General features: G+C 38.2%; 1 protein-coding gene across 2 annotated transcripts in view; it reads right to left on the bottom strand.

Annotated features, from left to right (window-relative positions):
• Window positions 1-13,736, bottom strand: part of RABGAP1L (RAB GTPase activating protein 1 like) — an 808,684-nt gene that overhangs the window by 625,718 nt on the left and 169,230 nt on the right. For both annotated transcript variants that reach the window (XM_058310154.1, XM_071207578.1), the window contains exon 11: window positions 13,112-13,278. In XM_058310154.1, coding sequence (XP_058166137.1) covers window positions 13,112-13,278 — 167 coding nt within the window. The remainder of the gene's footprint in view (window positions 1-13,111; window positions 13,279-13,736) is intronic.

Here is a 13,736-nt window from a genome sequence, read left to right as displayed (position 1 = left end):
GAAGCAGGTGAGGAAGGGAGAAAAGGGGAAGGTCAGACTCCTAAGCAGTTTATTCAATTGCAAAGAGGATTCCTTACCTGGGGCCCTGCCTGGTCTTTTTTGTTCGTTTGTTTTCTTGTTTTTTTCTTCCTCTTTATCCCCCAATCCACCACGCTTTTTTTCTTTCTCTTTTTTTTCCCCTCTGCTTTTTTTTCCCTTCACTCTTTCTTTCTCCTTTTTTTCCCCCCTTTTTTCTTTTTTTATATTAGTGCTGCAGACAACATTTCTTATTTGCTGTACTTCCTCTTCTTCAATTATCTCTTTTCTGTGTGTACTGATTTTGGCTACCAACACTATCCGGTTTCCTTTACAACATTCTCTCTTCCATCATTTATTGTTTCTCTTACATTCTACCTCTCTCTGTTTAGCCCCCAATATTTCTGACTTTTTATTTCTAAAACCTCTAATCTGTTTTCTATCATTTATTCACTCTTTGTTATTGTCTTTGCTTTTCTTCTTCCGTCTCTCCTGACCATACTGAACTTTTAATTCATAGTATATTCCTCCCCATATTCAGTATAATATCTCATTATAAGTACTCTACTTTTTTATGGTTATAACTATACACAGCTTCCATGAGTTCTATATACATTCTCCTAAATCTCACATGGATCTCCTGCTAACACTCACTATCAATACTACTATTATATTTTTCTTTTCTTACCCCTTTTGCTTTCTCTGGACCTACTATTTAACTTTGAGGGAACTTAGACAACAACAAGGAAATAGAATAAGAAGAAAAAAGTGACAAAGAGAAGACTTAACACACACACATAAACAACTAATTAAATCCCAAGGCTAGAATAAGAAGATAATCAACAGAATAAACCCAACAAGATAAAATGATGATGAGACAGCAACAAAAAACTACAGACTATACCAATAATCAGGAAAACATGGCCCAATACAATGAACAAACTGAAAACCAGGAAGAAAAGTGCAACATTCAACAATGAATTAAAGCTCTCAAAACATGTATCATGGACGAATTCAATGACATGGAGGAAGAGATTAAGCATACTAAGAAAACACTTAGAGAGCATACAGAAGAAATTTTGATCATGCACAAAAAGATCACATAGATGAGGGGAATCAACAGCACAATCCAAGAAATCAAAAATATACTCTCAGCAAATAACAGCAGATTTGAAGAGGCAGAGGAAAGAATTACTGATGTGGAAGATAGTACATCTGAAATCAAATAGATAGAATTAATCGATAAAAAGAGAAAAAATCCAGCAGGGACTTAGGGACCTGAATGACGATGCAAAACGCACAAACATATGCATTATAGGCATCCCAGAAGGAGAAGAGAAGGGAAAGGGGACAGAAGGGGTGTTGGAGGAAATAATGGCTGAAAACTTCCCAAACCTATTAAGGGAGATGCATATACATGTCCAGGAAGCACAACACACCCCAAACAGCATAAATCCCAACAGGCCTACCCCAAGACATATACTTGTCAAATTATCCAATGCATAAGACAAAGAGAAAATACTAAAAGGAGCAAGAGAAAAGAGAACCATCACATACAAGGGAGGCCCCATAAGATTAAGTGCTGACCTCTCATCTGAAACCATGGAGGCAAGAAGGGAGTGGTATGATACAGTCAAGGTACTAAACAAAAAGAATTTCCAACCAAGAATACTCTATCCATCAAAGCTAGCATTCAAAATGATGGAAAGTTCAAAATAGTCACAGATAAACAGAAACTAAGAGAGTATGCCAACAAGAAACCAGCCATTCAAGAAATACTAAAGAAAGTTCTGCAGGAGGAAAGAAACAAACAGAAGAGACAGAGTTGAAGGAGAGTGTAAGAACAACCAAAACTACAAAAAGAGGGGAAAAAATCAAACAACATAAGACAAACAAAAAAAAAAAAAAAAAAAATAAGGCTAATGTAAGTAATTCCTTGAAAGTAATAACACTAAATGTCAATGGATTAAACTCACCTGTTAAGAGACGCAGATTGCAAGATTGGATAAGGAAATATGACCCATCTATTTTGTCTACAAAAAACTCATCTTCGACCCAGGGTTCAAGGAGGTTGAAACTTAATGGCTGGAAAACAATCTTACAAGCAAACAATGACCAAAAAAGGGCAGGAGTAGCTATATCAATATCAGACAAAATAGACTTTAAATGCAAAACAATTGTGAGATACAAAAATGGACACTACATATTAGTGAAAGGGATAATCTTTCAAGAATAATGATTAATCATAAACATTTATGCTCCTAACAAGGGCGCCTCCAAATACATGAGGTAAACACTGGAAAAACTAAGTGAAAGATTAGATGCCTCTACAACTATAGTGGGAGACTTTAATAAACTACTATCAACTTTGGACAGAACATCTCAAAAGAGAATCAATAAAGAAACAAAAACTTTGAACAGTATATTAGAGGAGCTGGAGCTAATAGACATATACAGAACACTACACCCAAATACAGCAGGATATACATTTTTCTCAAGTGCACATGGATCATTCTCCAAGATAGACCATAAGCTAGGCCACAAAGAAAGTCTCAATGAATTCAGAAAGATCAAAATCATACAAAATAATTTCTCTGACCACAGTGGAGTGAATCTGGAAATATGCAAGGGCAAGAGGCCCAGATTTCACAACAAGATATGGAAATTAAACAGCATACTCTTAGAAAAACACTGGGTCAAGGAGGAAATCTCAAAAGAAATTAATAAGTACCTTGAAATTAAAGAAAATGATAACACAACATACCAAAACTTAGGGGATGCAGCAAAAGCAGTACTGAGAGGAAAATTTATAGCCATAAATTCATACATCAAAAAAGAAGCAGAGCTAAAATTGAAGAACTAACTGCAAAGGATCGGAATACAAGGAAGTTTTCTGAACATGATAAAGGATATATATGAAAAACCCACAGCCAACATCATTTACAATGGTGAAATCCTAAAATCTTTCCCTCTAAGATCAGGAACAAGACAAGGATGCCCACTCACCCCTTCTATTTAACATTGTCTTAGAAGTACTTGCTCAAGCATTGAGGCAAAAACTAGATATAAAAGGCATCCAAATTTGAAAGAAAGAAGTGAAAATTTCATTATTTGCAGATGACATGATCTTATACATAGAAAACCCTGAGAAGTCTATAAGACAGGTTCTAGAATTCATAAACGAGTTCAGTACAGTCGCAGGTTATAAGATCAATGCACAAACATCAGTAGCATTTCTGTACACCAATAGTGAGGAAGCTCAGGAGGAAATCAAGAAACAAATACCATTTACAATATTAAAAATTAAATTAAAAAATCAAATACCAAGGAATAAATTTAACTAAAGATGTAAAAGACTTATACACAGAAAACTAGACAACACTGTTCAAGGAAATCAAAGAAGACTTAAATAAATGGAAGAACATTCCCTGTTCATGGATAGGAAGACTAAATATTATTAAGATGTCTATCCGACCAAAACTGATCTACACATTCAATGCAATCCCAATAAAAATCAACAACAGCATTCTTTAATGAACTAGAAAAATTAGCTATGAAATTTATTTGGAAAGGAAAAAGGCCCCGAATAGCAAAAGACATATTGAAAAAGAAAAATGAAATTGGAGGAATCACACTACCTGACTTCAAAACATACTACAAAGCTACAGTAGTGAAAACAGCACGGTATTGGCACAAGGATAGACACACTGACCAATGGAACCAAACAGAGAGATCTGATATAGATCCCCATATACACAGTCATATAATATTTGATAAGGCCACCAAACCCTCTCAACTGGAAGAGAATGGCCTATTCAACAAATGGTGCCTGGAGAACTGGATATCCATATGTAAAAGAATGAAAGAAGATTACCAACTCACACCTTATACAAAAATCAACTCAAGATGGATCAAAGACCTAAATACAAGAGTTAAGACCATGAACATTTTGGGAAGCAAATGTTGGGAACCATCTACAGGACCTTGTAATAAGAAATGGCTTCATGAATGTCACACCAAAAGCACCAGCAGCAAAAGAACAAATAGATAAATGGGACTTCCTCAAAATTAAAGCCTTCTGTACCTCAAAGGAGTTTGTCACGAAAGTGAAAAGAGAACCTACACAATGGAGAAAATATTTGGTAACCATATATCTGATAAAAAACTTATATCCTGCATATATAAAGAAGTCCTGTATCTTGAAAAGGAAAACAACCCACTTAAAAAATGGGAAAAAGATTTAAACAGACACTTCTCCAAAGAAGAAATACAAATGGCTAAACAACACATGAAAAAATGCTCCATATCTCTAGCTATTAGGGAAATGCAAATCAAAACTACAATGATACCATCTTACTCCCATAAGATTGGCAGCTATGAAAAAAACAGAAGAATACAAGTGCTGGAGAGGATATGGAGGAGTGGGAATATTCATCCACTGGTGGTGGGAATGCAGAAGGATCCAGCCATTCTGGAGGACAGTTTGGCAGTTTCTCAAAAAACTAGCTATAGATTTACCATATGACCCAGCAATTCCATTGCTGGGTATATACCCAGTAGAACTGAAAACAAGGACACAAACTGATAAATGCACACCAATGTTCATAGCAGCATTGTTCACCATTGCCTAAAGTTGGAATCAACCCAAATGCCCATCAGCAGGTGAATGGATAAATAAAATGTGGAATATACATACAATGGAATACTACTCAGCTTTAAGAATGAATACACTACAAACACATGTGATAACATGGATGAATCTTGAGAACCTTATATTGAGTGAAGCAACCCCGGCATTGAAGGACATATACTACATGACCTCAGTGATATGAAGTGGGTAAATCAAGCTGCCTCAGAGAGCAAGAGACCGGATGATGGGCTTAAGGGAATTTGGGGAGTAGAGGAAGGTTGAGAGCTGACACCTACCTGGGTGAAATCTATGATAAGCTGGAGGTAAGTATTTGTACAGGGAAGGGATAAGATGGGGGCATGGGGATACCTTTGGGTGGGGCTTTGTGGGCTTAAGGGGGGGCTAGGGATGGGGGATGGGTAGTATGGCCCAGGAAACTAGGGGAGGGTGGGGAAACATATGAACATGGGAGATTGTCAGGTATGTGGCTGAGAGTATAATATTGAGAAAACTTTTTCAAATATATAATAAGGAAGGTTACCTGTTTAAGATGCTTAAAGGGGAGAATCTGACACAGGACGGCTTCTAGGTAGTGTGTGAGTGCTCATTTTGTCATAGTGGGTTATATCATTGGATGGAGATACAATGATCTCCACACACAATGAAAGTGAAGGTATACCCACATCCTGGGGAGGACTGATGTTCTCAAATAGAGAGAATTGTGTCTCTCCAGAGAAATGGTGGCTCCCAATGCATTAGGGCAGTCGAGTATGTCAAGCCCTCAATATTGTTACAAGTATCTCTGAATATGGCCCTTCAAGCACTGAAGAGTGATTGTCACTGTGGTCCCTGAGGGGATGGGAAAAGAGATACTGAATAGGTAGAAGCAGTTTAACTGTGGGGCAATGGAAGTGTTCCACAAGATTATGCAAGGATGGATGTAGGACATGTTAAATTACACCAAAAATACATAGGGGCCTATAGGCTAAAATGTAGATCATAATGTAAAACATAAGATAACTAAAAATTTAGAAAATTGTATAGTCTAGAATATAAATCACAATGTAAACCCAAGTGTAACCTTGTTTGAAAGCTATTGTCTCAATATCTGTACATCAGTTGCAGTAAATATAGTATGAACATGTATACAGATTATTGATGGGGAAGGGACAAATTGTCTAATGTTGAATATGTGAGAGTACCGTATATTATATATATTAATTACTGTGGTCTAAAACTTTTGTGAAGAAAGGCTTAATAATTAGAAAAAGAAAAAGAGAAAGAAAGGACGTAGACACTAAGGAAGAGATGGAAGAAGTTGTCTTGCCAATGTGCATAAAGGGCAACACTTACTGCAGTGATGGAAGGCAAAACATCAAAAACAAAGCTTTCTCATTTTTTAATTTTTGATACCCCCATTTATTTTTACTTTAATTTTTCTAAATTAGTATGTATTCTATATCTAACTTTTAAACCCATCACTATATTCCATTTTACTATTAATGGAACCTGGCAATATATTGGGCTTCATTTTCAGGGAGGTTTTAGACCACAAAGGGGTTCAATGGTGGAGGGGAAAGAATACTAGTGTGGGGTGTTATTAGTGGGGGGCTCATGGTTGGGAGTTCTCCAGGGCATATGTGTGGGGTGCATAAAAATGTTTGGATATCTTCATAGTGGTTACAGTTGGGAACGATGGCTGGGGGAGTGCTGAGTTCCTGGCCAGGGGAGCTCTGTCACATTCCCTAATGGAACAGCAACAATCCCCCGAGTGCAGTGGCTAAGACCAATAAGTAAGTATGGTCCAACAAGGAGCCCCTTTTTTTTTTTTTTAAGATTTATTTTTTATTTATTTCTCTCCCCTCCCCCGGTTGTCTGCTCTCTGTGTCCATTCGCTGTGTGTCCTTCTGTGACACACACAGCGGCAGCTCTCTGTATGCACTGCGCCATTCTTGGGCAGGCTGCACTTTCTTGCACACTGGGCAGCTCTCCTTACGGGGTGCATTCCTTGTGTCTGGGGCCTCCCTATGCGGGAGACACCCCTGTGTGGCATGGCACTCCTTGCACACATCAGCACTATGCATGGTCCAGCTCCACACGGGTCAAGGAAGCCCAGGGTTTGAACCATGGACCTCCCATGTGGGAGGCGGATGCCCTATCCATTGGGCCAAGTCTGCTTCCCCAACAAGGAGCCCTTGATGCTAATGACTATGCTTGTGAGCCTCTGCCTGAAATAAGAACTAAGCATAGAGCTGCAGGTGCCTAAGACTTACATCCTAGGAGCCTCCATGTTGCTCAAATGTGGCCAGTTTCAAAGCCAAACTCAGCATGTAAATGCATTGCCTTCCCCCCAGTGTTGGACATGACTCCCGGGGATGAGCCTCCCTGGCACTGAGGGAATACTACCAAGTACCAGTTGATGATGTGGCTGGAGAACAACCTTGAATAAAAGGGTCAACTCAGACCAGCAGAATATCTCGGCCTACTGTAATATCAGGAGTTAAAAATGCCTTTTTTTTTTTTTAAAGATTTATTTATTTATTTAATTTCCCCCCCTCCCCTGGTTGTCTGTTCTTGGTGTCTATTTGCTGCGTCTTGTTTCTTTGTCCGCTTCTGTTGTCGTCAGCGGCACGGGAAGTGTGGGCGGCGCCATTCCTGGGCAGGCTGCTCTTTCTTTTCACACTGGGCGGCTTTCCTCACGGGCGCACTCCTTGCGCGTGGGGCTCCCCCACACCGGGGACGCCCTTGCATGGCACGGCACTCCTTGCGTGCATCAGCACTGCGCATGGGCCAGCTCCACACGGGTCAAGGAGGCCCGGGGTTTGAACCGCGGACCTCCCATGTGGTAGACGGACGCCCTAACCACTGGGCCAAAGTCCGTTTCCCAAAAATGCTTTTTGACCTTGAATAAAAGGGGGAAATGAAAAGGACAAATGAGTTTATATGGCTATGAGTCTCCAAAAAGGAGCCAGGAGATCATCAGAGATGTGGCCCTTACACACACCTCAGCAGAGTCCCAGAGACAGCTAAAGTTGATACAACTCCAGGTGCTGGTTCTTCTGAGGACTACAGAGACCCACAAGTTCTATGGTCATGGCAGATGGACTTCAGTGTCATGTCAGTTGGCCCTACTTTGGAGTTTGTGTTCCTGAGTGTGATGAAGTTGGACTCAGATGTGATCTTTGTTCACAAGCCTCTCCTGTCACTTTTACCAGACCTGGGGCTGGCACTGCGGTATAGTGTATACTCAGGGGACCTGAATCTCTGGACTGTCCATATGATAACCAGGCCCTGAGCCTCAACAGACTTGCAACTCCTACCCTCTGGTTTATTAGACTTAGCCCAGTCAGCTAACAGGGAGGTGAAGAAAGGCAACCACTACACCAGGGAGCCAAGAGTGCCTACAACTGCAAACAGGAGAACTGCATCCATCATCGAAGTGGAATCTAAGCACCCTCTCGATACAGAGGTGGTGTGGACATAACCATCCCAGGGCCCACAGAATGGAGAAACAGAGTATGGATTAGAGTGGAATTACTGATATTCTAATCTGTAACTACTGTGATTAGTAATGGAAGTAAATGTAGCATTGAGATGGAGAAAATGGCCACAGTAGCTGCTGAGGGTGGGGAGTGGGAAGAAGAGATGTGATGTGGGGCATTTTCAGGACTTGGAGTTGTCCTGGGTGGTACTGCAGGGACAGTGACTGGACATTGTATGTCCTCCCATTGCCCACTGGGTGGACTGGGGGAGAGTGTAAACTATAATGTGGACCATTGGCCATGTGGTGCAGCAATGCTCAGAGATATATTCACCAAGTGCAATGAATGGCCCATGATGTTGGAGGAGGTTGTTGTTATGGGAGGAGTGGGGTGAGGGAGGTGGGGGGGCGTATTGGGACCTCATAATTTTTTAATGTAACATTAAAAAAATAAAGACAGGGAAACGGACTTTGGCCCAGTGGTTAGGGCGTCCGTCTACCACATGGGAGGTCCGCGGTTCAAGCCCCGGGCCTCCTTGACCCGTGTGGAGCTGGCCCATGCGCAGTGCTGATGCGCGCAAGGAGTGCCCTGCCACACAGGGGTGTCCCCCGCGTAGGGGAGCCCCACGCGCAAGGAGTGCACCCATAAGGAGAGCCGCCCAGCGCAAAGGAGGGAGCAGCCTGTGGAGGAATGGCGCCGCCCACACTTCCCGTGCCGCTGATGACAACAGAAGCGGACAAAGAAACAAGACGCAGCAAAAAGACACAGAAAACAGACAACTGGGGGAGGGGAGGGGAATTAAATAAATAAAAATAAATCTTTTTAAAAAATAAATAAATAAATAAAGACAAAGAAATTTTTTTAAAAAAGGAAAAGAAAAATCCACAGCCAACATCATACACAATAGGTTAACACTGAAAGCTTTCCCTCTAAGATCAGAAACAAGACAAGGTTGCCCACTGTCACCACTGTTATTCAACATTGTACTAAAACTTCTAGTTAGAGAAATTAGACAAGAAAAAGAAATTAAAGGCATCCAAATAGGAAAAGAGGAAGTAAAACTCTCACTATCTGCAGATGACATGATACTATATTTTAAAAATTCTAAAATGTCTACCACAAAGCTACTTGAGCTAATAAATGAGTTCAGCAAAGTAGTAGGATATAAGCTCAACATCCCAAAATCAGTAATGCTTTTGTACAATAGTATTGAACAATCTGAGGAGAAAATCAGGGGGAAAATTTCATTAACAAGAGCAACAAAAAGATTCAAATACCCAAGAATGAATTTAACTGAAGAAGTATAGGACCTATATGCAGAAAACTACAAAACAATGCTAAAATAAATCAATGAAGGCCTAAACAAATGGAAAGATATTCTGTGTTCACATATTGGAAGACTAAATATTGTGAAGACATCAATCCTACCCGAAATGATTTTTAGATAGATTCAATGCAATACCAATAAAAATTCCAACAGCCTACTTTACAGACATAGAAAAGACAATTACCAAATTCATTTGGAAGGGAAAGTACACCCAACAGCCAAAAGCATTCTAAAAAAGAAGAGTGACCCTGGGAGGAATTTCATTGACTGACCTTATTACATATTGCATATTACAAAGCTACAGTGGTCAAAACAGCAAGGTATGGCATAAAGATAAGACACACTGATCAGTGGAACAGAACTGAGACTCCAGAAGTGAACCCTCGCCTCCACGGTCAACTGGTTTTTTAAAAACCTACTAAGTCCATGTTAATGGGACAAAACAGTCTCTTCAATAAGTGGTGTTGGGAGAACTAGGTATCTATTAACCAAAACAATGAAAGGGGACCCCTATCTCACTCCCTATAACAAGAATCAACTCAAAATGGATCAAAGACCTAAAAAAGCCAGGACCATAAGACTACTAGAAGAAAATATAGGGAAACATCTCAAAGATCTAGTGGTAGGTGGTGGTTTCTTGGACGTTATACCTAAAGCATCCACAGCAAAAGAAAAAATAGATAAACGGGACCTTCTCAAAATTAAACACTGTTGCACCTCACAGGACTTTGCAAAAAGGGTGAAAAGGCAGCCAAGTCAAAGGAAGAAAATATTTGGAAATCACATATCTGATAAGAGTTCAATATCCATGATATATAAAGAGATGGTTACAACTCAACAATAAAAAGGCAAATAACCTAATTCAAAAATGGGTAAAAAATGTCCACAGAAGAAATAAAAATGGCAAAAAATGTTCAATATCACTAATGATTAGGGAAATGCAAAACAAAACTACAATGAGATATCATTTCATACCTATGAGAATGACCCTTATTAAAAAGACAGAGAACTAACTACAAGTGTTGGAGAGGATGTAGAGATAAGAACACTCACGCACTGTTGGTGGGAATGCATAATGATACAGCCACTGTGGAGGACTGTTTGGCATTTCCTAAAGAAGGTGAATATAGATTTGCCACATGACTCTGCAATACAACTACTAGGTATTTACCAAGAAGAACTGAGAGCAGTGACATGAATAGACATGTACACACCTATGTTCATAGTGGTGTTATTCACGATTGCCAAAGTTGGAAACAATCCAGGAGTCCATCAACTGCTAAATGGATAAACAAACTGGTTTATTCATACAATAGACTATTACACAGCTGTAAGAAGAAATGAAGTCATAAAGCATATGACAACATGGATGAACCTGGAGTACATTATATTGGGTGAGGCAAGCCAGACACAAAAGTACAAACACTATATGATTGTGCTACTATGAACTAAACATATTGTGCAACATTGTATGATTCCCTTTATATAAAATGCAAATATAAATCAGTTTATAAAGGAAAAAAAAAACTGAAATTGATTCTCCTCTGAACCCTTTAAATTAAGAATGGCCTGTACTAGAATTTTCCAAGGAAGCAGATGCTCACCCACTTTCTTCTTTCTACCAATGTTGTCCAGTCTAAACTAACATCTTGACTTTACCACAACAATCACACACCAACCCAGTCTTTGCTGTAACTTAAGTCTGGTCTTATAGCAGCAAAGGCTGGCTTAAGGTAAGGAGTTGTAGACTCAGCTCTTGCAATTATTATCCATATGAATTTTAACAATTCGTTTAGTCTCTCTAGATAGCAATTTTTTTCATTTTTATTAATTCTATTCAGGGCAGGTATGCCTCCATATGTGGATCAGACAGTAATTCATTTTCTATAGCTTTCCACACTTTTCTTCTTGAATATATATTATAGCACTAAACTTAGAAACCATCCTCTTCATATTTAAGATTCATTTAAATTAGTCTCACCTTTAGTAGCACTGAATATTACAAAGTGAACCTAACTGAATCTTTTTTATTCATATATAATGGGTTTATAATATTTTTAAATGGTTTACTACTATAAAAATTCTAATGATACCACTCACAATCACTCAGTGTTTGCCATTTTTAAAATATGAAAAATAATAATGATTAAAACCCACTCTGTAGGGAAGCAAGTGTAGCTCAGTGGTTGAGTGGCTGCTTCCCATGTTCAAGATCCTGGGTTCAATCTCCAGTACCTCCAAAAAACAAACCAAAACAAAACAAACAAAAAACACTCTATAAAATAAGTAAGAATAGAACACCAAGTAAACAGAAGTACTGGAATTTAGGCAAGAGCTCAACTTTTTCTCAGGTCTCTAGCAGGTAAAATCCACATCATAATAATGTAATGGCATCAGATAAATGACAATCATTTTCTATACAGCTCATTTTGTTCACTCTTGTACAACTCTGAACCATCCTTTGACTCAAAATGACAAATGGCACCTTTCATGGTCGTAACAACTAACCTACCAGGAAAGAAGGAAGGAAGGAAGGAAGGGAGGAAGGGAGGAAGGGAAGCAGGAGGGAGGAACAGAGGAAGGGAGGAAGGGAGGAAGGGAGGCTGGCAGGCAGGCAGGCAGGCGGACGGGGGGTGGTTGGTTTCATAGCAAAATATTAAAAGATGCTAGAGAGACTTAAATTTGGAATATTGCTCACATAATCTTCATTAGAATATGATGCAAAAATAAAAGAAAGAAAATAGTCCACGCAATCATAGAAGCTGAATCAAACCAGAGCTCTAATAATTTTAAGATGGAAACCAGTGATTTCACAATATCTAATGTACAAATCTTAAATGAGCCATGACAAGAGTTGTTGTTTTTTAGTATCAAATGGATAAGTGCTTCTATATTTGTTCACTGTACTGATGCTTTTTTAAAATCATATTACATTTCACATATTGCAGTACATGAAGCAACAAGAATTTTTAACTTGGGAGAGTGGGAGTACCAACAAAAACAGCATACAAAGGATTTGCATTTATTAAAGTAGAATATTTTACCCTGATTCACAAAACTGCCACTAGCTTTTTCTATTAAAATTCAAATTATTTCCCACTGCTACCTAATTCCTTCACTACCAAACAAAAATTATGTATTTTATCTATTGATACTGTCTAATTTAAGGATGTCACAGAAACCTTATATTTGTTCATTCAATAATAATTTTATAACCTTACTGAAATAACACAATATATTCATATAATGTTGATTACTTAATATCACAGATAAAAATAATTGTGGTAATTAGTCAAGTATCAGTGGGAAATGTTTTCATTGTAACTTTATAAATATATGATATTTCTGTGCCACATTTTTTGGCTTTAAGTAACAGAAAAGTCCTTTTATACACAGAATCAGTACTTTTATTAAATGCATTCATACATTACAGCTATACATTATAGACTTCTAGGAAAAAATGTACATAATTATTGCATTAGTTTTTTTTTAACCTTTGACTAGATGTGGGTATTTAAAATATTCTACTGATTCAAATAATTGAAATATCATTTTATTACATTTTATTCCTGCTTAAGGAATTACCTTGGTATTAGAAAAGAAAGAGCGGGAAAAAGAAATTTTTTTTTAGCATATTAAGGGAACAAAAGTTCCTACCTGTTTCAACCTCATGAAGAAGGTCTCAGTGAAAGTCTTTCTGCTGAAATACCAAAATCGCTCATTTGCAGGGTACACACGAACTACTGTCTCCAGAAGAAAGCGGACAGGCTCCACCACCTCTGTGACTACCATATCCACTGCCACAGTCATGTACACTCGTTTATCTACAGTAGAAAAATTTAATTGCAGGTCATGAAAATAAACAATGGTAAGACATACATGCAGCTTCTGGTCAAAGATATAGCATGTAACCAAATGCCAGAGAAAAAGACTCATTTTAATTGAATTTAATAAATAGGTAGAAATGCCTTCTAACTTATAAGAAACAACATAATATTTTGTTGGGGATCAGGGACCATACCATATTTATATCTGCATTAATCAATTATACTCTAATTATATACTTAATGAATAAGTGAATAAACCAACAAACTCTACTTGTAACTATAAGATAAATACTTAAAAATTAAAATCACACTATCTCCTTGTCATGGAGTTTATAAATTTTACTAAGATGATGACAAACACTCATATAAAATATATGTTTATGAAATGGTTATCCATTGCTCGCTATAAATTCCAAACTCCTTAAGGACCACCATGATCTAGTCCCTAATTCTTT

Source organism: Dasypus novemcinctus, chromosome 13 (assembly GCF_030445035.2).
Source record: "Dasypus novemcinctus isolate mDasNov1 chromosome 13, mDasNov1.1.hap2, whole genome shotgun sequence".
Classification (NCBI taxonomy): domain Eukaryota; kingdom Metazoa; phylum Chordata; class Mammalia; order Cingulata; family Dasypodidae; genus Dasypus; species Dasypus novemcinctus.
The sequence above is the reverse complement of the archived record's forward strand: the minus strand, read 5'-3'. Positions and strand labels throughout refer to the sequence as shown.